The sequence below is a fragment of the Gallinula chloropus genome, assembly GCF_964237585.1.
Source record: "Gallinula chloropus genome assembly, chromosome: 12".
Lineage (NCBI taxonomy): Eukaryota > Metazoa > Chordata > Aves > Gruiformes > Rallidae > Gallinula > Gallinula chloropus.
Window position 1 is genome coordinate 15,681,537 of NC_140097.1, and position 26,661 is coordinate 15,708,197.

At 45.4% G+C, this 26,661-nt stretch overlaps 1 protein-coding gene across 1 annotated transcript in view; it reads left to right on the forward strand.

Moving 5' to 3' along the window:
- Nucleotides 1-26,661, forward strand: part of FGD3 (FYVE, RhoGEF and PH domain containing 3) — a gene marked incomplete at its 5' end in the record, with an annotated part of 102,244 nt that overhangs the window by 59,377 nt on the left and 16,206 nt on the right. Inside the window, 12 exons of the mRNA XM_084269711.1 lie at nt 330-498; nt 1,637-2,225; nt 10,349-10,438; nt 11,559-11,695; nt 13,400-13,556; nt 17,482-17,620; nt 18,403-18,461; nt 21,843-21,989; nt 22,537-22,629; nt 23,155-23,234; nt 23,661-23,691; nt 24,176-24,277. Of these exons, the coding sequence (XP_084125837.1) occupies nt 330-498; nt 1,637-2,225; nt 10,349-10,438; nt 11,559-11,695; nt 13,400-13,556; nt 17,482-17,620; nt 18,403-18,461; nt 21,843-21,989; nt 22,537-22,629; nt 23,155-23,234; nt 23,661-23,691; nt 24,176-24,277 (1,793 nt within the window). The remainder of the gene's footprint in view (nt 1-329; nt 499-1,636; nt 2,226-10,348; nt 10,439-11,558; nt 11,696-13,399; nt 13,557-17,481; nt 17,621-18,402; nt 18,462-21,842; nt 21,990-22,536; nt 22,630-23,154; nt 23,235-23,660; nt 23,692-24,175; nt 24,278-26,661) is intronic.

Genomic DNA, 26,661 nt, shown 5'->3' on the forward strand with positions numbered 1-26,661 from the left:
GAGATGATGAACACATTTGCAAAAGCAACGTGTGAGCTGTGCATCCTGTTTGGTAACGAGGAAGCGGGTAGAGTTCTGCAAGCTGCTCAGTTTGTTAACACGTCTGATATGGCTGGAGAAGTACAAAATAGAAGCTCGACATTTTTCTGTAGCATACAGCAGCTTGTGTTGGTGTGAGAGATACACTGGGACCACACCTGGGCAGTTAGGGAAGGATGCTGAAAGAATGGCTATCCCTTGGTCTGCTTTGAGCACTTGGATTTTGTTCCCGGTTTAGGATAAAGAAGATGGAGATTTACACTCCCGTTTTTTCCCCTCTCTTTTATTAGTACCTCCTAAGCCTGTCCATCTCAAACCTGGGCAGGAAAGAATTCCTCCTGCACCTTCACGGCCTTTGCCAGCTGATCCCAAGTCATCAAGGAGCTTAGCGCCCGGAGAGGAAGAAATACCAGTATCAGCAGGAGTCAACACACTCATTGAGAAATTTGAAAGTATTAGGTAAATATGGCTTTGTGAGATCTGCTCTAACCTCCCTTCTCTGCATATCTAATTTAGAGTATCGCAATAGAGAACAGTTGTGATTTGAGTGTAGACGCTTCTTGCTGAGTGTTTTCTACTGGAAGTGCAAAACCTGACTGACTACACAAGGATGTTTTTGCTGTGGTGGTTGGTAGATTGGTTTGGGGTTTTTTTGGATTTGGTGGGGTTTTTTTAATTTATTTTAAATAAAGACGTGTATTTCAGCACCTTTTAGTGTGTAATGTACAGTTGTTCTTGAGATGCTTAAGACCTGCTAAATTTAATAAGTGTTCTACCAGAATCAAGTAGCCCAGGCTCTGGTCTCAGTAAACTGACTTGATGTCAGGATTGGTTTTTGCATTATAGAAACTTGATTATTGTGATATAAAAGAATTGAGTTTTCTGTCTATGAATCAGTGAGCATCAGACATACTGTTAGATTGCTCCTTGAAAGCAGGGGAGAGTTAAATCACAACATGCTGTGAAATGCTGTCATGGAGAACAGCCATTCCTCAAAGGTAGACATTAAATAGGAGAATTTATTTGTATTTTTCTGTAAGACCAGCTCACTTTAGAAACATTTGAGAACTCTCTGTGAAGACCAAAATCTGCCTGATGGAGCAAAGTGGGGTTTTTTTGTAGAAGGAGGTGGAGACAGCACACCATGCAGTATCTTTATCACCTGGGTGAATCTGATAGGGTGTCTCTACCTTGTGCTTCAAAACATCCTCTTGGCAGAGAACACCTTACCCCAAAGGCTTTGTTCTGTAGAAGAACGCAATTTCCTGTTTAAACAAACCCACAACCAAGTACTGTTTTTTAAAAAGACAATTCCTCCCTCCCCAAACCTTCACACCAAACTGTTCTTCAGGGCAATGTGGGGAGTGTGAAATGATTCTGGTGGTATGATGTCAGTAAGCTTAGGGCTTTTATTGACGTTGTTGGGTGAATATTGTTGCAGCACATGGGACATGCTGCCTCCTAGGGCTGCAGGGGGGGTGCAAAAAATACAAGTCAAATCAAGTGATAACGGGAGCCTCTCTCTCTTGGAACACTTTTGAAACCTCTTGAGTGTTAATGTGAATGAATGACTGTGGGGCTTTCTCTTCATCTGCAGGCAACCTGTACATGTTCTTCAGAGAAACCAGCTAAATTTAGCTCTGAAGATGGAACCTGGCTTGGACTCATCCAAACAACCAAGCTCATGTGACTGTGATGTGGCAGCTTCCAGCAGCTCTTCCACAAATGAAAAGAGTGAACCAGATGAAAATGAGCCAGACTTACCAAGCAGCGCGGATCTATCCAGCACAGACATAATGAAAATCAAAGAGCTGAGCATAGGCGATAACAAAAGCCATGAAGACTGTACTGTGAGCAAAGAGCCCTCTGGGGAGCTGGGTGATAAAGACTCAACTGCAGAACTGAGCAGTAATGGTAAAATTCCCAACAGAGACAGTGGCATCGACAGCCCGTCGTGCAGTGTGGCAGGGGAGACGTTCCCCAGTGAAGACAGTGGCGAGCAGAAGAAGCCCAGCGTGGCTGGGAATCCAGGGGAGGTGGAACCTGACAAAAAGGGCATCAGGCCTTCCTCTGCAGAGCAGAAGAGAGACTCCACACAGGATGAAGACAGTGACATTGATGAAGGAAGCAGTGAGGAACAGGAGACAGCAGAAGTGCAAAAGATGGAATATTTGGATGTAAACAAGGTAAGGGGTTTACTTGCTACTCTCCAGTGCTATCAAACCCGTTCCTGGCTTGGGCCAGAGATCCCTCACATCACTTTCGTACACTGTTTGGGTTTGTTTGATTGGTTGGCTTTACATCAAAGGGTGTGACAGTCATTATAATTTCCTGCTTGATGCAGTTCATAACTGGTCCCTGACCTAGATAGTATCTTTTGGAAAGGTTCCCAGTCCTGATTTAAAAGGTTTCACAGAAGAGGATCCATCATAGCCAGAGGTAAGCTGTTAAAGTGCAAGTCCTTTAGTAGGTAAAGACTTGCACCTTGTGTTTCTTGCTGGGATTTGTCTAAGTTCAGCTTCTAGTTGTTAGACTGCCTTGTTTCGAGTGGGGCTCCATGATACACAGCGTGCTAACTGGGCAATGCAGGGCCAGGGCCTTGCATCCCAGAAGGACTTGCTTGATGGAAAACTAATCTTAAATTATTACTTTTTTTAAAAAAAACACAAAGCCTGTGCCTCTATTGGTGTGACTGCTTTTGAGGGCTGAGGGAGTTGTTCTGAGGGTAGTTACAGCAGATGACTCTTCAGGAAACCCTAGCTAGAAGAGTTTTAACTTGGGTCCAGAGTAACGTGGTCCCGGCTGTTTTGTTTTCACTGTGGCTGTATCAGATTAACAACAGATTCCTTTGATTGTCTGTTTATCAGGACAGTTATTTTTAGAATAGTGATGATAGAATGGATTAGGTTTTTCAAAAAAAACCCCAAACCCACCAGAAGATGATGCAAAACGTCTGCATAAAATCCCTCTTTTTGTTCAGAGGGGTTTTCTGTTTGCTTTTGAGGGTGTGTTGGTCTTTTTCCTTTTTTCACCCCCAGCCATAGTGCCAGTGAAATTAACAGGCTGGATTTTTGTTTTTTTTAAAGAATATGACGAGCACCAGCAACTGATGAAGAGCAGCTGGTGAACCGCAGTGATCACACCTCAGCTTGCACATATCAAGTGGTTCTGTTGCAATCACCACATACATTCTGATGTGTGTATGTTGAGAGCTCGTCACGTGGTAGGGGGGCTGTTCAGATGTATTCTAATCATTAGTGAGGAGTGCTGGAAGCCAAACACAGGACGTTCAGACACTCAGAGCTGATGAGCACAGGGTCAGAGTGCAGCTTGTGCTCTGTGCTGTTCCCTTTTCCCCCCAAGAATAGAAGGCAGAAGACGGCCTGGTGAGGCAAGTCTACCTGCAGGAAGGTATGACTAAGCCCAGGCTTCCTCTTGCGGGTGCGTGGCTTTATGCTGCCATTCTTCCAGCTGCTTTACCTGAAGCTCAGCCTGGGGCTACAGGAGCCAGGTCTGGTTGGCCAAACCCAGCTGAGTTCTATGGATGAGGAGGGTGTGATCTCGTTGGTGTCTCTGCCAGTCTGCGGTGGGTTCAGGAGGAGACTGTCAGCCTGCTGCCCTGCCTTGGGAGCCAGGGAGGACAAACCTGCCTTGGCACTGTGTATGCTGGACATGACAGCCTGGGCAGAGAAGGCAAGTGTGCAGGTTGTCTGGCTTTGTGCAGGGATAAATCCATGACAATACAGGTCAGCAGGTCTGTACTGCCTGAGGAGATACCTGTCTTTCACCTTGTATGTGAGAGTTCATTGGGGGAACAGCAGAAATCATCTGAGTGATGGAGACTCCAGTTAACATCTCTCTGTTGATGTATCCCTTGACATCTGGTATTCCTACAGTCATCTATGTGAGACAGCTTGTTTACATCTCGGATGGACGCTATTTTGAGGTTGCATGGCAGGATTTTGGTAGTGGGGGATTGGCTGCAGGGGTGGCTTCTGCAAGAAGCTGCTGGAAGCTTCCCCCAGGTCCAACAGAGCCAACACCAGCCGGCTCAGGGATGCACCTGATGCTGACCAAGGCCAAGTCCATCAGCGATGGTGGTGGCAGCTCTCTGATAACATATTGAAGAAGAAATAAAACCACAAGCGGCAGCTTTTGGCCACCAGAGAAAGGAGTGAGAAGAGGTGAGAGACTTCAAAGAGACCAAGGTCAGTGCGGGTGGAGGAGGAGGTGCTCCAGGCACTGGAGCAGAGATTCCCCTGCAGCCCATGAAGAAGACCATGGGGAGGAAGGCTGCACCCCTGCAGCCTGTGGAAGATGATGGGGAGCAGAGATTCCACCTGCAGCCCATGGTAGACCCCACAGTGAAGCAGGTGGAGACACATGAAGGATGCTGTGACCCAGTGGGAAGCCCACACTGGAACAAGCTCTTGGCAGGACCTGCAGCCTGTGGAGAGAGGGGCCCATGCTGGAGGAGGTTTGCTGGGCGTGCTTGTGACTCTGTGGGGGACCATGCTGGAGCAGTCTGGTCCTGAAGGTCTGCACCCTGTGGAAGGACCCACACTGGGGTAGTTGGTGAAGAGCTGAACCCCCGTGGGAAAGGACTCGAATTGGAGAAGTTCATGGAGGACTGTCTCCTGTGGGTGGGACCCCACACTGGAGCAGGGGCAGAGTGTGAGGAGCCCTCCCCTGAGGAGAAAGGAGCAGCAGAGACAATGTGTAATGGACTGACCTCAACCCCCATTTCCATCCCCCTGTGCTGCTGGGGAGGAGGAGGGAGAGACATGGGGAACATAGTTGGGCAAGGGAAGAAGGGAGGGTTGTGGGGTGGTGTGTTAAGATTGGTTTAATTGCTCATTATCCTACTCTGATTTGATTGGGTATGGATTAGGTGCATTTTATTCTGTGTTAAGTCTGTTTTGCCTGTGAAGGTAACTGCTGAGTGATCTCTCCCTGTCCTTATCTCAACCCATAAGCCTTCCTTACATCTCCGCTCCCCTTCCCAGCTGAGGAGGGGCAGTGACAGAGTGGCTTTAAGGGACACCTGGACCCCAGCCGGGGTCAGCCCACTGCAGGCAGCATCACCATCACCGCACAAGGCTTCTCGCCTGCTGCTTGTGCTTTTCCCTCGTGCGTATGGTTATACATACACACACTGTGGTGTGCTTCGGGTATTTTACATTCATGATGTATCTGTATGTGCATGTGCACAATGCAATTATTCTTTAAAAGGTGGTTTATTAATTGGGACATGCTGGCAAGAAAATAATGCACTAAATAATCCGGAAATGAACCTTACGTAGAATTGAACCAACTGTGGCAAACCCAAGTGAAGATTTTGCCTTATGGTTAAGATGTGCTTCTGTAAGACATCAATGTTTTTATGGGTGTTCTTTTAAATCTTGTCCTTTAGGTTAAGTATCCATATAGTATGGAATAATGCCGATTAAAACGCAGAGTTACTAAGTCAGACTCTTCTGCAGCACGCTTAGCAAGCTTAAGAGAGAGAGAGCTCTCTAGAGGAGGTGGTTTGTGCCGCATTTCTTCATGAGTTACGTTTGTGTGCTGCATTCAGAGCTGGTTTTTGACAGTGGCTAGACTCGGTTCATTGTTTTTGCAGCCACATGGAGTGGGAAGGCTGAGGGATTTCTGCCTCCTGTGCAGTGAAAGGCTTGTGCCCTCTTCTGGGGATGTGCCATGTGATGAGGCCAGATTGTGCCTTAGGTGTCCACATCAGCCTCCCTCTCTGCTCTTGGATTCTGTGGCAGGTTTGGGGCACCATGGACTGTGGGTTAGGGCACAGGCTGTGACATCCAGCAAGGCGAGCCAGTGAGAGTCACAGTGTTGACTTGTTCAGTTGTTACTCTTAGCCTGGAAGTTCACACGACCCTTAATGAACAGAAAGCTCAGCCAGCCGCAACTGGCATGAGAGCTGGGGAGACCTCAGCTCCTCTAGAAACCTGCTTTGGGTTTTTTTCTTTTTTCTTTTTTTCTTTTTTTCTTCTCTAATTTTCTACTTCAGCTACCTCTGCATCCACCACCTGAGCTTTTGTACATCTTGAGGCTGCCTGATGTAGGACTCGTGTAGTTTTGCATAGTCTGGGGTTAGCTCTGCAGAGTGCCGTGCCTTCCTTTGGGACTGTGCAGCACAACTGAACAGGTCTCGCTATTAGCACACAATTAGTGGAACATGTTCCAAAGCCTTAGGAGTGACTGGGGTTGCCAGTTACCTTTTATCAAAATGCAAATGAATAACGGGAGCAGGAGCTTTTCAGTTTTGATAATGTCTCAAAATGTCAGGAGCTCCAAGAGCTTGGGTGTGGTAGCCTTGCTGGTTACCAAAAATAAAAAAACAATGACATAAAAGTGAGACTGAGAGATGGTTGTGTGCTGTAGCTGCATACCCAGGGCTTCTGCTGGCTTCCTGCAAGCAGCAGAGTAGTACTTCAGAGATGGCTAACACTTCCTCCAAAGTTTTATTGAGGTGGTTTTCACTAAGAGTAATACATGCTCATTAGTAATCACAAAAACATGCCTTTCCTCTTCTGTCCTGCTTCCTGCTGCACAGAGCAGTAACGATGGAGTCCCACATGGGCCCCAAACAGTCACTGGCACACGCTTCTCTTCTGCCTGTACGTAGCTGGAATTTCACTTCTGATGTCATTGTGCAGTTTGTGTCCTGCAAGGCAGAGCATGGGTAAGACTATCTCTCTGTATTTTCTGAAAAAAAATTTCCATAGGTCAAACTTTTAGTCCTAATGCTGCTTAGGAAAATGAGAGACGGTCTCATCTTTTTTTTCTTTTATTTTTTTAAATACCCAAAGGACAATGAGATCACAATACAGCAGAGGTGACAACCAAGCGTAGAATAACTTCTCTTTGTTGGTTTCAGCTTTCTGGGGCAAGAGTTTGTCTATAATCTTTCTGGGACCTTCTTCTGTTTTTGTAGGGGTGACTAGTGGGGTTTTAAAGCGTAACCGTGTGTGGTCTCAGCCTGAGCCATAGCCCAGCAGCTTCCTTAGGAGATTTGCTTGACAGCCTCTTGTGACAGAGATGCTAGCTGAATACATTGCGCACAGCCAGCTGCATAAAAACCAGTTGCTGCGGGGTATGGCACAAGTTTTCTTGTACCATGCCTTTGTTCCTTACTTTATGTTTTCATTTCAGATTTGCTTTTTCTTGATTGCAAGCTCATTTGTCTCATCTCTGAGTCCGTGGCCCAGGCACCCAGCCGGGTCAGCTAGTGGGTGCACAGGAAGTGGTGACGCACTTGAGCCGCGTGCTTGCACAAGCCATTCCCCGGGTGGTGCCTGGGTTCGGGGTGTTTGTGGTGTGGTCGTTCTCCCCCCACAGATGTGAGTTGAACCTTTGGGAGAAGCTGGCTCTGTTTGCCTTCAGGCTGGCGTTTCCTTCACTGTTAAAATGTTTTAGGCACGGTTACAGCTGGAAATGAATTTTTGAACCTTCCGCAAAGAAGTGAACGAGCATCCTGTGACCGGTGGTTCAGGCATGAAAATGAGCTTCCTGTGTCTTGAAGTCAACACCTACTGCTTCCCTTTCTGGTCTGGAGCATCTCGCTGCCAGCTAAGCTGTTTAGCAAGGCTGCAGGAGACGTACAGATATAACGTATGGCTGCACAGGATGGGCACGCTTTGCATGGGTGTCAGTTGGCAACTGCATCAGGCCAAGCAGGAGTGATACGTATTCACAGGTGTTGAACAGCCTAAAATCTGCATAGGGTGGAAGGCTTATGAGTATTTTACATTTCTCTGTTGTTTATGTGCTTTGGCTTTGTTGGTAAGGTTGAATGTGCTTCGCTGCATATCTAAAAACTTAAATCAGATGTTAAGTAAGGAATAAATTCTATATTTGAGTTTGCAAATTTGTTTGACTTTTCCTTTAGAAATGTAGACCCTGAAATATCTTGCTGATAGCAAGCTGAATTACAGCTCAGGCTTTGTTAAAGCTGTCCTGCCTGTGGCACATTGTAAGAAGAATGGAACTTCCTCGTGTTTAATTAATCTACTATCTAATTTAAAATGGTATGTCCATTGAAAGGCAAATGTGTTGCAAATTAGTCTACCAAACATGCCTGTCTGCCCCTAGCAGAGGCAGCAACTGAAGATAGAGTTGCTCTGTAGAACTGAGCTCAAGCTGAGTCTGTTCGGCTGTTGTTGGGTATTTAAGCACATGTCAGCAAGTTTTTTGGAAATACAAACTGAGTTGCAGATGGTGAAGGTCAGGAGGTTAAAAAGTGCTGTGTTATGTAAAGATTTACTTCTGAGAACAAATATATTTGGTCGGAAATATTCAAATTCTGAATACAAGCAAATCAAAGGATGCTCTCAGTGGCTGGTATGCCAGCCTGATTACATCAGTGCCTGTCATTCAGGAGCTCTTCTACACCCAGCAAAACAGGGAAATACATTCTTTTTCTGTGAGAGATACACATAGTAATTGGAATTTGAATGGCCAACAATGCATTTTGTTATAAGCTGTAACATGTTGTACTTGCCTGTAAGAACACCAAAGCTTCGTTTTGCTGTGATAATTTTTTTTCTTCCCACTAAACATTAATATATACCACAAGAGTGCGTGGAGAGGGGTGTTGTGCAGCACATCAGGGTAGCTTATAAGAGTATTTGAGTTTGCTTGTGAAATAATTTGAGTAGCAGGGTTGACAAAGTATGTGTCCTAGCTTTACTCATGGCACAGTTGCCTGCCCACAGATTTGTGCCTAGAGAGAGAGGGATTGCTTTAAAGGAAGGCTGATGCTGTTTCACATCCAGAAAAACTATTTCCCTTCCTTCAGTTAATATTTATGGAACTGTGGGACCTTCATGCTAAGTGTACCTCATCTCATGTAGGACAACGGTGGGACTGGTTTGTTTGAATTCATGGCTGGCTTTGGAAGTCTTTTGAGGTCTTCCAGTTGGACTGCAGTTTTCCTAAATGCAAATTACATTTTTCTCGTTGACTTTGTTTAGAAACAGAACAAGATGATGTTGAAGAAACTTGAATGAGAGCCTTTAATTGATGTTTTCTAATAATCCAATGGTGGCCAGTGGGGTTCTGTCTAGAAACACCAGCTGCAAATGCTAGTGAGCAGACAGAGATAGACATTTGGGTTAGGAAGTGCTACTGCTGGCGAGGGGCCCAAGCGCTTCCTGAGCTGGCAACAGCCCGGAGTGTTTAACAGAATTCAGCTGGACTTTTACTCCATGGATTGGTCCCGTCCTTTGCAAACCTGTGTGATGATGTCCCGTCTGCAGTGACGTGTTGCTTAAGGAAGTGGCACCTCAGGAATTTTATTTGATGCTCTTTCACTTTCCAATAGAAAAAACAGTGAATAATTGCACCCAGCTGATGCTCTCTGTTCTGTTAATCTTTTATACATCTCTTACTATCATCAAACTTGGCCTTTTTCTTCTTTTTTTCTTTTTCCCCTCCCCAAGCACAGCCCAGTAAAATTTCCTTACATTTGCTCATCCATGCTGCCCCTTTTGGATGTTTGTATTCCCCAAACACAAGCCAGCCTCAGTTCTGGACCCTAGTTGAGGTTTGGTTATGTGTAGGCATGGCATTTAAAGTCTTAAAAAGGTATCTAGAGTTTGTCAGAAAACTAAAGCCTTTGCCCTAATAACCCAAGTATTTTTAGTGGTTTAGAGAACAAAGAGTCTATCTAGTGTTTGGCTAGACTGAGTAAAGTCAGTGTTTCATAACTGCATTCAAAGGTTTTAATTACTTTTCTCATTTTATTTCTTTAATGAAAGACCTCGCTGAATGACTTCAGTTAATGTTGCTGGAAATTCTTTCCAGGGAGTTGGCTGCTGTTTAAAGCTGCACAAAAATCTTAGAAATATGCTGTGGAGAACAACGCTGCGCTGGCCAGGGAGGGAGATCTGTGGCCAAGCAGGTCTGGTTTCTAGTTCTCTTTTTAGTCACAGGACTTGATTCAAAACAGGAGAACAGTTGATTTAGAGTCCAGTGCCCAAGTTACCAAACAGACTAAACCTATTTCCACGTTCGGAGAATGTTTCTGGTTCTTGACAGGAAACCCTAGTGAACTGAAGTTGTGAGCCACTTTGCCAATGGTTCTTTCAGCAAATTGCTTTAGAAATGTCTGTGAGGCAAACTGATCTTTCTGTGTGGGGTGGGGAGCAGGTTCTGAAAAGTGTGACCTCCTTCACTTCAGGTGTTTCTGCTGGCAGGGAACTTGGCCCATGGAGAAAATGTGAAGGAGAACGGTTGATGAAACTTGGGTTTGTAGGTGCAGATGGATTGTGTTACTTGTAACTCTTTTTTTCAGTGTACAGAGCCCCAAAAGCTATTCAACATCGCAAACGAGCTGCTCCATACAGAAGAAGCATATGTTAAAAGACTCCATCTCTTGGACCAGGTAACTCAATTTTGAATAAACTCTGCTTGCTTTCCTGTGAGTAGTGAGGATGCCTCCTCTTCATCCCCTGACCCGTAGCCCAAGAGTGTGAATGTGCTGCTTGTAGGTGGGAGATGGAGTTTGCTTGCCAGGGTAGGGTGTCAGAAAGAGGAATAGGAGCGTAGCCGCCCAAGATACAGACACCGTCAGTGTTTGGTTCCTCCCTGGCTGAAGGTGGAGAGGAAATCACAGGGACACTGAAGGCAGTGATGAAATTTGTGATTGCCCTGAACTGTGCAAGAGGTTTGAGTTTTACTAAAATCAGGCTCACAGCAAACAGGCTGGGTTGTTTGAAACCCACTGTGTTTCATAATTGTTGCCCACCATGTCTACATGTGGGGAAAAAGTAAAGCTGATGTGATGAGTCTGAACTTCCTTCCACATACAAGTCCAGGTAAGTCTACAGGTTTCAGGCCTTTCTATAACAATCTCAAAGAAAAAAACAAACATCAATGTACAGGAAAGAAGTAAAAATGAAGATGAGTCTTATTGCTAACCAAGAGCTTTTTAAAAATGGTGTGGGGGGAGAGGGGGAGAAAATGAAATTGTCATCGTGCTAGAAACGTTTCCGGAAGCTGTGATTTGCAGAGACCTCTGTCCCCTGGGTCTGGGCCCTCTGTGGAAGATGCTCCAGTGTTTGTGTTGGATGAATAGATCCTGTTTCAAGACCATGGAAATCTAGGGAGTGCTTTTCCCTTTTGTTCAGGGCAGTGTAATTTTTCCCACTGAGAAAAAAAATAATCACATGGCTTATTTTGCTGCACGTAAACAGGAGCAAGTGCTCCTCAGGCACCGGCTGTGCCTGCAGCGTGCACTCCCGAATGTGAGATTTCTCAGCAGTTTCAATCTTTCTTGACTTCCCCCTCAGAGTTGTCCAATTTACACTTGTGGCCCTTAATCATAAAGCTACCCCTAATTGACAGCAGGCTTATGTTGTGAGCCTCCTGAAAGACCCCAAGGACTGACCATGGGAAAGCGTAGCTCTGTTTGATGGCAGCCAGCTTTGCGATACCGCATCTAAAGCCAGTGCATCCAGGATTGCTTCTGTAAATCTGTGGTGGTGCTGTCTTGTCTCATGCAGGTGTTTTGCACTAAGTTGTCAGAAGCAGGGATTTCATCCGAAGTGATAACGGGCATCTTTTCAAACATTTCTTCCATCTATTGTTTCCACGGACAATTTCTTCTTCCTGAGCTCAAAGCAAGAATTACACAGGAATGGTGGGTAACTGTCATTACAATTATTTTGAAAATAGCTTTTAAGAAACCATAGCAACCATAAAGCCTAGTCTAATTCCAAAGTTTTTAATTGTTCCATGCAGTAGTTCATTTGCTGTTTAATACACTAGCATGGAGGCTCTGAAGTGTTCCTGAATACAGGAACAGACCTGGGCAATCAAAATTTCTAGAGGACAGGGTGAGAACTTTTTCAGCCCCTGTTTTCCTGCCTGCATATCCATTCCTATTCTCCTCCTATTGCAGTACTATCAAATGGCAGTGCTAGGAAGGAAGGAAATTGCTTATTTTGGCCTCACAGATGAAGTCTTTTGGGTCCCCTGTGACGTATTAAAAGACGTGCAGCTACTGTTGGGGGAAGGAAAGCACATCATAACATCACAGTGTAGAGTTTGCATGCTGTGTTGGAGACGTCGTGAGAAACATCCATTTTGTGTTTCCTCTCATGAATTTTGTAATGGTTTTAGAAAATTTATCATTAAAACTAGTATTATAGCAGCAAGCCAGTGGAAAAACCTGGACTGGTAAGATAGGTGGCTTCATATCTGTAAATCTGCTTATGTCTGTTATGCAACCACTTCTGTTGCTGAGCACTACAGCATTGCACAGCTTTTGCCTCAGCATGTGTTGGCCCTTCTGTTACAGGAGATAGTAAATGCTGCTGGGTACAGTGTCTGTGGGCTTTGAGAGAACAGATGTGGGTTGTTTTGTTGGGCTGTTTTTTCAGTAAGTAATAACGATCAGATACCAATTAAAATTGGCAGCAGTGTTACACTGGAGATGCAGGAGTGCCATGGTAGGTAGGAAGATGAATTGTAGGGCAGAGCTGAAAAATGAGATTTGAGAAGGTGCACTGGCTGTGAAAGGTGTCTGCTATGGGAGGTGCAGGAAGTGGTGGCACCACACCTTCCCAAGCACTCTAGTGATGAAGACAAGACCAGAGTTCACATGTCTTGGCTCAGTCCAGTCTTCACATCCTTCCTCAATAACCAGAAGGAATAAATGAGTCTTGGGACCGTTGCACCTGACTTGCATTTACAGGGATAGCTGTAACAGTAAAAGGGGAGAAACACTGCAGACCCTGGGAGGTAGGAAAGGAGAGAAGTTTCTTAAATGGCTTAAAGGGGTCTGGTGTGGTCAGACAGCAAGTTGTGAGTTCAGCAGGAGGGAAAAGCTTGGGGGAGAAACAGCTGGCACACACTGCCTGGCCCTAAGTTGGAAGGAGCCAAAGACGTGCAGCTACCGATGGTCCCAGCCGGGAGGGTCTCCGGGCACACGTCTGTCTGACCCCTGCAAACTGAGCTGAGCAATCTCTTCATATTAAAACATCTCCAGATGTTTGGCTGTGGTGGAAAGGTGATGTTCAAAAAGTAAAAGTTCCCCACAAGATTTTCTGCTCAACAGCAGAGATATCTACATGTTTCTTTAACAGTATGTAGTCACTTTGAATATGACCTTCGCTTGAGAAGTGACTGGGAGGACAGAAACACCATCCTTTGTTTAGGGTTTCATCTGGGGTACTGTATAGTTCATGTTAAACTAAACTTAGCTTGAAATACCTTGACTGCATGTGTATGTAAGTGCTTGTACATGTTGGAGGCGGCTGTGGAAGACTTTGAGCTGTGTTTTCTCACTGAAGATAGTACTGATTTACTGAGATTTCAGTACTCACCTGTCTCCTTCCTGTAGGAATGTCAACCCACGGCTAGGAGACATCCTACAGAAACTTGCTCCTTTTCTGAAGATGTATGGAGAGTACGTGAAGAACTTTGACAGGGCAATGGACATGGTGAATACATGTATGCAGCGGTCCTCTCCATTCAAAGATGTTGTTCAGGACATACAGGTAAGTCGTTAATCAGCATAATATGGCAGGGAGATCCTTGTTTGTTTGGGTGGGTTTATTGTTTGTTGCAGCATGTGACACACAAGGTTTATCTACAAGGTAACACCACTCTAAAACTAAAATTCGTATGTTTTTAGAGGCAGTCCTTTCTTTTTCGCAGTGGACACAGGTTGTTCACAGAGGTGGCTTTTTCTCTGCCTCCATGTTTAAGTGGAGTATCAGAAGTCACTGAATGAAACTTTGCTCAGCAGTTTTGCCTGTGAACATGTACATTTATAAACTCCTTGTGGTTCCTCTTCCTCATTAGTAATTTCAGATACTATTTGCAAATACACTTTTGTTCTGAAGTGTGTTTGAGTTTGGGCATGTCACTGGCAGCATTTGCCACTGATCTGATTTTTCTGAGGCTCCTAAAGTGACAGCTTTTGGGGATCATGGCTCTGCAGGAGGATGCTTAGCATGGGTGTGCATGTGTTTGCTCTTAATTGTACAAAAAGCTGTGTGGGGAGAGGGTAAGAGCTCTGCTTATGCTGGCACATCCCTAAATCCTCTCTCCCCTTGGTCCTTGGGCCAGCGAAAGGGATGCAGCAGGCTCCAGCATGCTTGCAAGCATCCCTCTGCCAGTGCCAGATGTGCTGGAGAAGTGGATGCTGTCCTTTGGCAGGGGGAAGCAGCAGGGAGAGAGTTAAGCTCAGGAGGGAGTAGAGCTGCCTGCCCAAAATGGGAGGATTGTGGCTGGGACAGCTGTCGGGACACAAGTGAACCCCAGCAGCTGGGAGGGGAGAGGTCCTAGGAGGGACAGGGCTGGGGGCAGGGGCTGAGGAAGATCCTCTCCTCCTAGGCTCTTGCTCCAGTTGGCCTTCCCTTCCCTTTTTCTGTCTGAACACAGCCCACTCTCCCAAGGTTCTATGTGTTAACCCCATGCCAGCTCACAGGCGCTTCGCTGTCCCCAGTTTGTGCTGAGCAGCTGATTTGACTTCCCAAAGTACAAATCGGTTTGTGACTGTTCTCTCTACAGCACAGCCATCCTCCTGCCCCAGAATTCATCTGTCTCTTCTCAGCACCCAGCTACCAACACAGACGGTTCGTGTTCACTGTCAGTCTGCAAAGCCGGGCTGTGGCTCTCCCACACTGTGGGTGTTTCTCTTGCTTGAGTAAAGCTTTGGGGCAGTGCAGTGTAACACAGGCCGTGGGTATAGGAGGTGCAGCTCTGGAGCTTACGGTACTTCGCTGCACGTTATTTTAGCAGCACCTTTTGCCACTGTCACTAGTTCCAGTAGCTGCAGGAGGTGAAGGTTCCACCCAGCATGCTTTGTGTGCTCCTCTGACTGTCTCTGCTACCAAAAGCCACGGTGACCTTTCATAGCACCAGTTCGTGTCTGTTGTCATCCTGTAGTTACATGTTGTTTACCAAGGCTGTTAATAGAATAGTTAGCTTAAGGCATTAACAACTGCTAATTATGCTAAATGAGGGAAAGCAGAAAACAAAAATCCCGTGGTACTTACCCATGAGCACTGTGATGTCCCACATTTATTTTAGTTGACCTTGAAGGAAAACATACTTTCTTTGGTTTCATTCACCTACTGGGACCAAAACTTGATAGCTGGTGAGGTTCTTAGGCCTTTTCCTTTTGTCAACTTGCCATCGTGTATATCCTTTTTATACATCTCTGCATTATGGATTGTCACATGAAGTAAACACGGAATAAATATTTATCCTCCTCCTGGTACAGTCATTTGAGCTACAGTATAAACTCTGTAAACTTCTAAAAATTGCATGACATTAAACTGTCCCTGTTTGGAGCAGTTTATTTTGTCACTGCTGAGTTTTTAGAGAGGATATGCTTGGGATGTGAATACAGCTGCCATGAGCCTTGAAGTGACTTCCTCTGCTGCTTCCCTATTGCCCTTCAGTGTTAAGGGTCATCCTATTGCAGGAATAAAAAGATAACGGGGAAGGTTACAGTAGGTGGATTTGGGGCTGCAGACCGAGTGCTGGTGTGCAGCAGTGTGCTTCTGTGGCCCTGTTAGTTCTTCTCAGAATCAACAAGTCTTTCCATCCCTCTTGTTGTATTTTCTGTAAAACTCTGAGAGGGAATAATTTCACTTCTCCGTAAACAGAAACACTGTTCACCCTGTGATGATATTTATCAAAGTTTACACATTTGAATTGTGGAAGGATCACTAATATTCTTTCTAAGACCTGCATCTTGTTACCTCCAGGCTTTGCTTCGCGAATCGGGCAAGTTGGCAGCGTGTTGTGGGCTGTAATGCTTGCAGGGAAACTGCAAATACCTGAAACAAGTGACCTTCTCAGTGAGAAGCATACTAAAGTTAATGTAGCTGTTTAGGGGTTGCTAGCACTAGGACAGACCAGGGCTGTGAGCTGATGTAAAAATAACATGAGAGGAGCGTGTGTGAGAGTGTGTGTTTGTGTATATATATAAATATATATACACATGTGGTTAATGTGCTGATGTGGGATTCAGGAGCCAGGTTACATCACTAACAGAAACTTCCTGTGTGCTTTAAAACGAGTTGCTTACTCTTACTGTGTTTGTCATTTCTCCTCCCCTCTTTCAAGTAGAAATACCCCTTCGTTTCTCAGGGACCCTACAAAATGAGCGCACCGCAGCACTCAGGGCGATTGCAAGCAGAGCAGTTTGGTGCCTTGTTGGGTAATATGTTACTGTAGTTGGTCTCACACCTACCCCCTTCTTGGTCAAGTGAAAAAAGAGGGAATTTGAGGCGGCTCCTCTTTCAGAGGTGGCAAGCGGTGTATCTGTATCTGCTGCTCGTGCAGTAAGCTTGAGCCAACAATATATCCCCATGAGCTTCTGATTTTATATAGACAGTGGGGAGGCAGTGCTGATCAGGGCCATGGGTGGGTGGAGCTTACCTGAGCCCAAGAAGACACACATAGAATCTGAAACAAGATTGTGTGAATATCTGCAGAAAATACCAGACATGGGACACTAGTTCACATGAACCCCATCAGCTCTGATAATTTTTGGAGGGTAGGAAGGCTCTGCAAAGGGATCTGGACAGGCTCGATTGATGGGCCAGGGCCAAGCGTGTGTGGTTCAACAAGGCTCACTGCTAGGTCCTGCCCTTGGGTCCTAAAACCCCCAGCAATGCTACAGGCTTGGGGCAGAGCAGCTGGAAAGCTGCCTGACAGAAAAGGACCTGGGGGTTTTCATCAGCAGACAGCTGAACGTGAGCCAGCAGCGTGCCCAGGTGTCCAAGAAGGCCAAACAGCATCCTGGCTGGTATCAGGAATGGTGTGGTGAGGACTAGGGCAGTGACTGTCCCCCTGTACTGGGCACTGGTGATGCTGCACCTCAAGTGCTGTGTTCAGGTTTCGGCCCCTCACTACAAGGACACTGAGGTGCTGCAGCAGGCCCGAGAAGGGAAATGGAGTGGTGAAGGGTCTGGAACACAAGTCTGATGGGGAATGGCTGAAGGACCTGGAGTGGTTTAGCCTGGAGGAGGCTGAGGGGAGACCTAATTGTTCCCTACAACTCCCTGGAAGGAGCGTGTAGTAAGGTGGGAGTTGGTCTTCCAAGTAACAAGTGGTAAGACAGGAGGAAATGGTCTCAAGCTGTGTCAGGGGATGTTTAAGTTAGATATTAAGGTTGTCAAGTACTGGACCAGGCTTCCTAGGGCAGTGGTGGAGTCATTATCCCTGGATGATGTGTAGATGTGATGCTTAGGAACATGGTTTAGTGGTGGGATTGGCAGTTCTTGGTTATCAACTGGAGTCAATGATCTTAAGGGTCTTTTCCGATCTAAACGGTTCTATGACGTCTTGAGAAGTTGTTTTACCCTCATGTAACTTACGTGAATGTTTCTTTTTCACTGCTGTGTCACACCAAAGGCAGGAACAAAACTAACCCCTTCTGTTCTTGTTTTCTCTCTGTTACAGAAACAGGAGGTGTGTGGAAACCTGACATTACAGCATCACATGCTTGAACCGGTGCAAAGGATTCCTCGTTATGAGCTTCTCCTGAAGGACTATTTGAAGAAACTTCCAGAAGATTCTCCAGACAGGAAAGATGCTGAAAGTACATGTAAACTCCTCTCTGTCTAATGAGCACAGTAAAATCTTGGAGGGCTTTTTCTTCACACATTTGGATGCTTTCAGCTAGGGTTATCATAGAAATGGAGGTCTGAATTGATCAAAATATTGCTAAACAGCACAAAGGTATTTTGAATGTTCTTAGAGTAGAGAAGAAAAAGGGTTGATGTAGCACCTCTGGGAACGAAGGGAACTTTGGCAAATGACAAAATATGGAGGGGTATACTGGCAGAACAATCTGGCATTTTTATTTAATCCCCTTAAAGCCAGATGAAGAAAAGTGTGCATAAATCTATATGCTTCCCTATAAAAGCAGGTTAGAGTCTGCTAACATAAAGGATCAAGAGAAAATATCTTCTCTTGGTTTCTAGGAGTTCCTGATCATGACCAAAATAGGTTTTGTATTACCATAAGCACACAAGCCCAGTTTAAGGAAAACAGTATTAAAAACACGCCTAGGAAAACTTAAGCAAGACTTAAGCTAACTTTTTAGTAGGTTGATTCGTAGAAGGTGAGGTTGTTTTGTCTGTTCTCTGTCTTGCCTGGGCTTTTGGGAGAGAAAGATTAACCATTTTGGTGCACATGGGTGAGCTGAACATGCTTATGTGATTAGGTATATAACTGCTCATGGAAGGAAAAATACAGGCCTGGCTTCTGTGAGAGCAATTTGCAGGGAAAACATTAATCAAGAGGTGAAAAAAAAAACCCCAAGGTGTTATGAAGAGATATGATCTGGAGAATGCCTAACTGTTGCTGCCTTTATTGCAGAGTCACTGGAGCTCATATCTACAGCAGCGAACCATTCGAACGCAGCCATCCGAAAGATGGTGAGTAGAAACCGCGTAATGAAATTGTAATCTGGAGAAGCAGCTTGGCTGGAGCAGGGGTCCCCCACCTCAGTAGGCTCAGTCACGTAGGCTGTGGAGAATTTTCAGATACAGTGAGTCAGGCTTTAAACATCAGTTGGATATCTGAGTTTGTAGATGAACCTGTGGTGATTGCTACTGGTTGTTGGGGCTAAATTTCACTTCCTTGTTTTTAAGAACCCAGTGGGTTGAAAAAGGAGTCTTCATAAAGCTCACTAGCTTTATATTGAAAAGTTTTGAAAGTATTCCAGTTAGGTCTGTTCATAAGATGTCCTTGCACTTTTTCACACTGTTTTTTTTAGTCCTACAGGTCTTCGCTAGAGCGGGGGTTGTTTTGGTTTGATTCTTTCGTTCATTTTAAATGCAGGGAGTGTGGATTTAATGTGTGTCAGTAGCTTTGATAAGCCAGACTTCTAAAGCTGGGGAGTCTGAGACAGCAGCAATTTTGAATATTAGGACATGTTTTGCACACAGAAGAGGCAGTGCATTGCCATTACAGTAAATGGACTTTATAGTTGCAGCTGTTGCTGCTTTTGTACATCCAGGTGCCTCAGGAGCTCGTATGGATCTGCAGGGCTGCATGTCAGGCAGCATTGGGTCTACCCAAGATGGAGTTGGTTTTCCCCACAGTGCTGTGCTGTGCATTTGTAGCCATCAAGGTGTTGATAGCACACCCTTGTTGTGGGTACTGCAGAGCATCAGGGCTGTGTCTCCAACATACCACTCAGTAGTAAGCTGAGGGCAGGCAAAATCTGGGGAGGGGACACAGCTGGGACAGCTGACATCTGCTGACCAAAGGGATGTTCCATACCATGTGGTGTCTGCATAGCAACAAAAGCGGAGAGAAAGGAGGAGGAGGTGGGGGCATGCATTATTTATGACGTTGTCTTTTGGAGCAACTGTTCCACATACTGAAGTCCCACTTCTGGGAAGTGGCTGGACATCACCTGCTGATGGCCAGTAGATAATAATCTTTTGGTTTCCTTTGCTTTTGAGCATGGCCTTTTGCTTTATTAAACTGCCTTTAAACAACCCATGAGTTGTGAGATTATTTTTTCCCATCTTATTTCCCCTGTGTACTGTTGAGGAGGGCAGTGGGTGGGCATGTGGCCTCCAGCCAGGGTCAGTCTCCCCGCTCACGGACCATTTGTGGGTACGAGGTTTACTTCCCCTTCCGTCTCAGACACTTACTTCCTTCTCCCAGCTGGTGGGACACCATGAGACCATGTTTCCCGTGGCTGCTATGAGGAAGGAACCATCAGATGTCTGTGTATTTTCAGTATGTCTCAGGGAAAGCCAGTTTCAAAAGTACCTATTTCTGTTTCAGTCTATTGTGTTCTCTTGGCAAGGATATATTTTGGTGGAAATTTTTCTGCTTTGGGGTCCTGAACAACACTTCCACAAGTAGCAACTGTTTTGCTGGAGACAGTATCTCCACACACAGCAGCAATATGAAGCCACCAGCCAGTTGCTTTCTCTGTTGCAGATTTTTCTGTTAGTATGCAAAAACCTGTTAGAAAAGGCTGTTAGAATAATGCTGTAACCCCTGTTGATTGCAGGTAAGAACCTGAAGCCTCTAATGAGGCTTCTTATCACATTGAATTCTTCTGTAGTTAATAGGTTTTGCCTCAGACACAAAGGAAAAATATCAGATTGAGAATTCCAGGTTTGACTTCATGGCTCTCCAACTCATGTGTCCCAGCAGTAGGTGCCGTGGGCATGCTGGGGCAGCTGGTAAAGGCTTGTGGGGAGCAGTGCAGTGCGAGAGCCATGCCATTCAGCACACACACCTGCAGAGCCCGGTGGGATGTGTGAGGCCAGAGCAAAACTTGAAAGAAAAGCAAGGGCTGCAGCAGAATCTCCACAAGTTAGTGGAGGTTTGAATTAGTTGTTGGTTGTTTCCTCTTGTGTTGGAGTAGAAGAAATACATTGTGCTTCCAAAGCTGACTTTTCCTGGAAGTATGGATGTCCCTCAGGTTTTGGATCTGCTATATGTGTTCTAGGTTCTTCCTGATAAGTTCACTATTGGTTTAATCTGGGATCTTCTGTTCATGATTTGGTGAAAAAACCCTCTTGTCCCTTTTGGGACCACAGTGGTTTGCTTATTTGTTTTCAGTTCATGCCACTACCACCCATGCATTTTTTTTTTTTTTCACTATTTATTTTAACAGTGGTTTTGTTTGGGGGGGTTTGGTAGGTCTTTCAGTTATAGGGCAGAAAGATTGGTTAGGACAGGGACTGGTGTGATGTGTATTTGTGGTGAAACTTTTCATGTCAAATGGGGGTAAACAAAGCGTGTAAAGACCTGAAATGCCAGCTTAACCTATAGATAGGTTGAGGTATGAAGTATGAGTGCATGTCTTGGGGCATATATTTGGGTGTAATTGCATAGATGTCCATCCTTACTTCCTGTCCGCTTGCTGACAGTGCCATTGAGAGCACATCAGTCCAGCTTGTGCTTGAAAGGCAAACCTTTCTAAATGCTGTAACTCAGCAGCAAGGTTTACACACCCTTCTTATTTTGACTTGTTAAAGCTGCTGCAGTGGTTAATATAGCGGGTAACGTGGGTGAGATGGTTACCTTTATCCGTTTGAGTACCCTGTAAAGGGACTTGAATGCTGCAGTGGCTTTAATACAGAGTGCTTTGCTGAAAAGGAAAAAGTAATGTCTTAATAAAGATTTCTGACTAAGGCATAAAGATATCTGGGTGACCTTAAAATGATACTTCAAACATTTTGGCCTGGCCTGTTTCATATCGGCACTTTGTGCTGCGCAGGCCCCTGTGTAGGCCTGTAACGTTCCCCGTACAGCTGAGGTTTCAGGCTTAGCTTAGAAATGCAAAATGCGGTCGTGCTTCCTGATGGAGACCTGCCTGCCATTGTGTAGGCAGAGATACGAGGGGTGAAACTTCTCAGCAGCTGAGAAATGGTCATACTGTTGCAGAAATCTTAGTCGGAGGTGTGAGATGGAAGTTAAATTCAAACTTGAGCCAATTTGGGTAACGTGCTCCAACTTGACCATTGACTTTACTGGATCCAATGCCATTGCTTCCAAAGGTACATACTTATTGTTGAATAGGAACTTCTGAAAATGTCAAAATGTCATGAAAATGGTATAGTCCAAGTAAGACTCAGGACTGAACTCATGCAAGGTGGGGAAGAGAACTGAAGAGTATGGCACAGGTATTCATTAATTTTTGAAAATGCAAAGCTATTGCAGAAGTGAGTTACTTTCCTTCCTGCTTATTTACCCTTACCACAAAAATGATACTTTGAATAGACAAAGTAGATTTTTAAAAAAAATTATTATTATTTAAATTGCTGGGGGGGTTGTACTTGCAGGAAAAGATGCACAAACTTCTGGAAGTTTATGAGCGACTTGGTGGTGAAGAGGATATTGTTAACCCAGCCAATGAGCTCATTAAAGAAGGACACATTCAGAAGCTTTCAGCAAAGAATGGCACAGCACAGGATAGGTATTTATTCCTGGTGAGTGTTTTTTGCTGCTGTCCTGTTTTCAGTGTTGTGCTGTGACATGGTACGTTTCCATCCTCCTAATTGCAAATACAAAAAGCTTCCGCCAAACTGAGCCCAACTACAACTTCCTCTGAGCTGTTTTTTTCCAAGTTTTCTCTTGATGCTTTTTCCTTGAGGATTTCCTTCCTTTCTCCTTGCTTGTGCCTCTGCTGATGGCTCATCAGGCCCAAGGGGTGTTTCCTATCTCCCTCCTCAGAGGCTGTGTTTTCACAAAGCACCGGAGGGTGTGCGTCTGCAGCTGCACTGCTTTGCTGTGTAAGATGGGCAGCTCTCTGTCTTCAAGGCAGTTGAACTGGTACCAGAGAGATGGGGAGGAGAAATGTCTGGCTGATACATTTGTGTCTGTCTGCTTCTTTCATGTGACAATACGTGAGCATAGCTTGCTCCTTAAATCCTTTTTTGAGAACTGTGTCTTAGGCTAAAGCACTCCAGAGTCCTAAACCGTCAGAATTCTCTATCCTCCATGAATCCCTCAATTGACAATATTCCCTCATTCCAGTTTAACAGCATGGTGCTCTACTGTGTGCCAAAACTGAGGCTGATAGGCCAGAAGTTCAGTGTTCGAGAGAAGATGGACATCGCAGGACTGCAGGTCTGTGTCTTGTCTTTTCACCTGGTTTAACACTTCCCCACTCGATAGTGTCAGAATCCCTCTGAACCCAGAAACACAGCAATGTGTTTATGTAGAAATAGCAACAAAACTCTAAAATCTAGCTTTGTATTTTGGGGGGGGGATTTTTTTTTTGTTGTTTTTTTGTTTTGGTTGGGGGGGGGGGGGTAGGGTTTTTATTTCTTTATTAAATGTTATGAGGTAGTCATCCAGAGGTGGGTAAGCAAAGGGTGACTGTACATGCTTTGGCTGGAAGCCTTCCCTTGTCACTGAGCCAAGCAGCTTTTTCACCCCACTACTGTAGGGAGCTGATCTGTGATACAGCTCCAGAAGTGCTGTGGCAAGATGAGCAATTACAGAAACAGTCTTTAGCTTTTTCTACCTCTGTACTGTGTTCTGAGTGATCCTTTCAGCTAGGTATTTCAAAGAGTCAATGTATTTGCAAGCCATTAAAAATGACTGAAGGACAGTGAGGCTGGGAAGAAGCTGACCTGTTCTTCTTTACAGGTCCAAGAAATCGCCAAGCAACACGTGGCTCATACATTTTCAATAACAGGGAAAAAGAGATCGCTGGAACTACAGGCCAGGTATCGTGCTTGTTCTGTCTTCCCAGGTTTGTGACTAACACTAATTTATGGCCTCAGGGGTATGGCTGTGCTAGTGTGACAAAGCTTTAAGCCAGGAGATGAGTGTCAGAGACGTGTAACCTTCATATGCGAAAGAATATGTTGGGCCTAAGTCGAGAGCTCAAGCTCTGTGTTGATTTGCTGTATTGAACACTTACAGTGCTGGTAGTAGTGCTTGTAGGTCCCACTGTATTGATAATCTGGACATTTTTGGCATTTCTTTGATAATAATTGAGGTCAGTAATTATTAATAATGTTTATAAAGTAGTGAATAGCAAAGCTAAAAGCTTAATGGATCTGAATCTGGGAAGATGTGAATTGAATTTACAGAAAAAACACTGGCAGTCGAATTGTGATGTTTTCTATGTTTTTCTTTTGTTTTAACAGGACGGAAGAGGAGAAGAGGGAATGGATTCAGGTTAATACCAAACCATTATGATATGGGAGGGAATCACCATGCAGTCAGCATCTTCTGTGTTTAGAGCGATCTCTGTGGTGTTGGGTGTGAGTGTCTGTCTATGAGGAGGCTGGGTACTCCAGGCTGGCAAAGCTGCGTGCTGAGGAATGTGGAGGAACAGTCACCATGGTCCTGATGCTGTCACCTGGCAAGGCACAGGGGCTTTGGGAGTTTCCTGTTTCCTGCAGCCCTCAAGCATGGAGGGAGCAGGGACTGAGTCATCACAGATAAGCCTTGTGTGTTCTTGCAGCCTGGCTCTGCAGACACTCATGACAGCACCCTTAAATATAGTGAGGCACCACCTCTGCTTGTGGTTACTAAGGTTTTTATGTTTCTCTTTCATTTACGTAAGTGGGAAATGATAATCCTACCCCATTCTTTATGAGACAACTGCCAGGGTTCCTGTTATGATGCTTCTCATCTTCGGTGAATTTTTTTGTCTCAGGTCATTCAAGCAACAATTGAAAAGCACAAACAGAACAGTGAGACATTCAGAGCTTTCAATAGCTCTTTTTCTCAAGAGGAGGAGCATCTTCCTGATTCCTCAGTAAGTATGACGGCTTCATTCTCCTTCACCTAAACTAGACTTACACAGTCTAACTTGAAAATAGAGCAGTCTTGGTCCTGATTTTTATACTATGGCACAATCAGCTTCCTTTCTTTGGCTCCCAAATGCATATCAATCATAATTACTCAACCATGCAGGTATGGAATGAATTACCCAGCGTAATGCAGTGCAGGAGACCTATCAGTCATGTTTTCCAGACTAGCGGTTCATTTAACATAACAGGTGTAATTCTTCACCGTTACGAGCGGTTGGCTGTCTGGAATGATGTTTGTGTGCCTGGGAGATTTCGTTCATCACCTTTTCCCATCTTCCCAGAGATGCATTTTGGGTTTGTTTATTCTTACTTTACAAAAATTTTGAAGGGTTGAAAGGAAATGGATGCATTTTGAAAGGGTCTACTGTCTTACAGATGAATAAAGGAAAGAATGCTCTTCCACAAAATAGGCCAAATAGTCTTGGAAGGTATCGCTGGTTTTTATGTATTACTCTGTGACGTGTTTGCTAGGAATTCTGGTTTGGAAGTATTCACGTGAGGACAATCATATCTCTTCATTTGACTTGAAAATGCTGGTGGTAACCTTAGCCACAGCCATTTTCTGCCGCTGAAAGAGGAGCCGGCCTGGGAGAGGGAAGTTCTTAGGAATCCCACGCAGAGCTGCCTGCGTGGTGATGCTGTCGGTGGTCAGGCATGGTAGATCTCGGAGCACAGGGAGGGGAGGTTCTCATGCAGAGATTAAACTTGGGGATTTTTTATCTTCCCCCTCCCTGTTCTCAAAGGTTTGGGTTTTTTTTATTTTGGCATGTTGCCATGTTTGAAACGTCTCCTTTCCCTGATCTGATTCGGTGAGTCAGTGATGCCGGATTTTTATCTGACTGATTTCCCAGGGGGCTCAGGAGAGATGTTAGGTACTCCTTTCATCCCAGGATTAATCAAACTGGCACTGGGTATCTGCACAACCCTCTTCAGTGTGTGTTCCTGCTGCTGCTGGCAGCCAGTAACAAGCCATTTTTAGAGTATGGTGTAGCTTAGTGTGTGGGGCTGACCCTGGCTGGAGGTCGCATGCCCCCAAAGCTGCTCTGTCACTGCCCCACCTTGGTTAGAGGAGAAAATATCTGATGTAGAGGCTTATGGGTCGAGATGAGACAGGCAGAGATCGTGCAGCAGTTACCGTCACAGGCAAAACAGACTTAACACAGAGTAAAATGCACCTAATTTATTACCCAATGAAATCAGAGTAGGATAATGAGAAATAAAACCAAATCTTAACACCCCTCCCTCCTTCCCGGGCCCAACTATATTCCCCATGTCTCTCCCTCCTCTTCTCCAGCTGCACATGGGAACAGAAGTGGGCGTTGGGGTCAGTTCATCACACGTTGTCTCTGCTGCTCCTTCCTCCTCACACTCTGCCCCTGCTCCAGTGTGGGGTCCCACCCACAAGAGACAGACCTCCACAAACTTCTCCAACTTGAGCCCTTTCCCATGGGGGTTCAGCTCTTCACCAACTACCCCAGTGTGGGTCCTTCCACAGGGTACAGACCTTCAGGACCAGACTGCTTCAGCACAGTCCCCCACAGAGTCATAAGTGCTCCCAGCAGACCTGCTCCAGCATGGGCCCCTCTTTCCACAGGCTGCAGGTCCTGCCAGGAGCTTGTTCCAGTGTGGGCTTCCCACTGGGTCACAGCATCCTTCATGTATCTCCACCTGCTTCACTGTGGGGTCTACCATGGGCTGCAGGTGGAATCTCTGCTCCCTATCATCTTCCATAGGCTGCAGGGTTGCAGCCTGTCTCCCCATGGTCTTCTCCATGGGCTGCAGGGGAATCTCTACTCTAGTGCCTGGAGCACCTCCTCCTCCACTTGCACCTTGGAGTCTGCAGAGTTTCTCATATCATCTCATTCCTTTCTCTGGCCACAAAAAGCTGCCCTCTGGGGTCCGCCCTCCGCCACCCTCCTTCACTCTGTTACCTCAGAGACTCTGCCACCTTCGCTGATGGTCTCAGCCTTGGTCAGCATCAGGTCCATCCCTGAGCCGGCTGGTGTTGGCTCTGTTGGACCTGGGAGAAGCTTCCAGCACCTTCTTGCAGAAGCCACCCCTGCAGCCCCCCACCTCTACTGAAACCTTGCCACACAAACCCAAAATGCTTAGTGATCTTGCACCATTCATTGACTAAAAATACTTGGGAAAAAAGGAAAATAATTCACACCTATATTTTGAAGTGACCTCATGGCCGTCTTCAGAACCCCGATGCTCTGATGGGAAAAAATCTTGGGCTAGTAAGTGAACCACCACACACACACTTCTTTCTGCCCAATTAAGACACAGTGTCTGTTCACCTGCAGTATTATTATCTCATGTTGTAAAT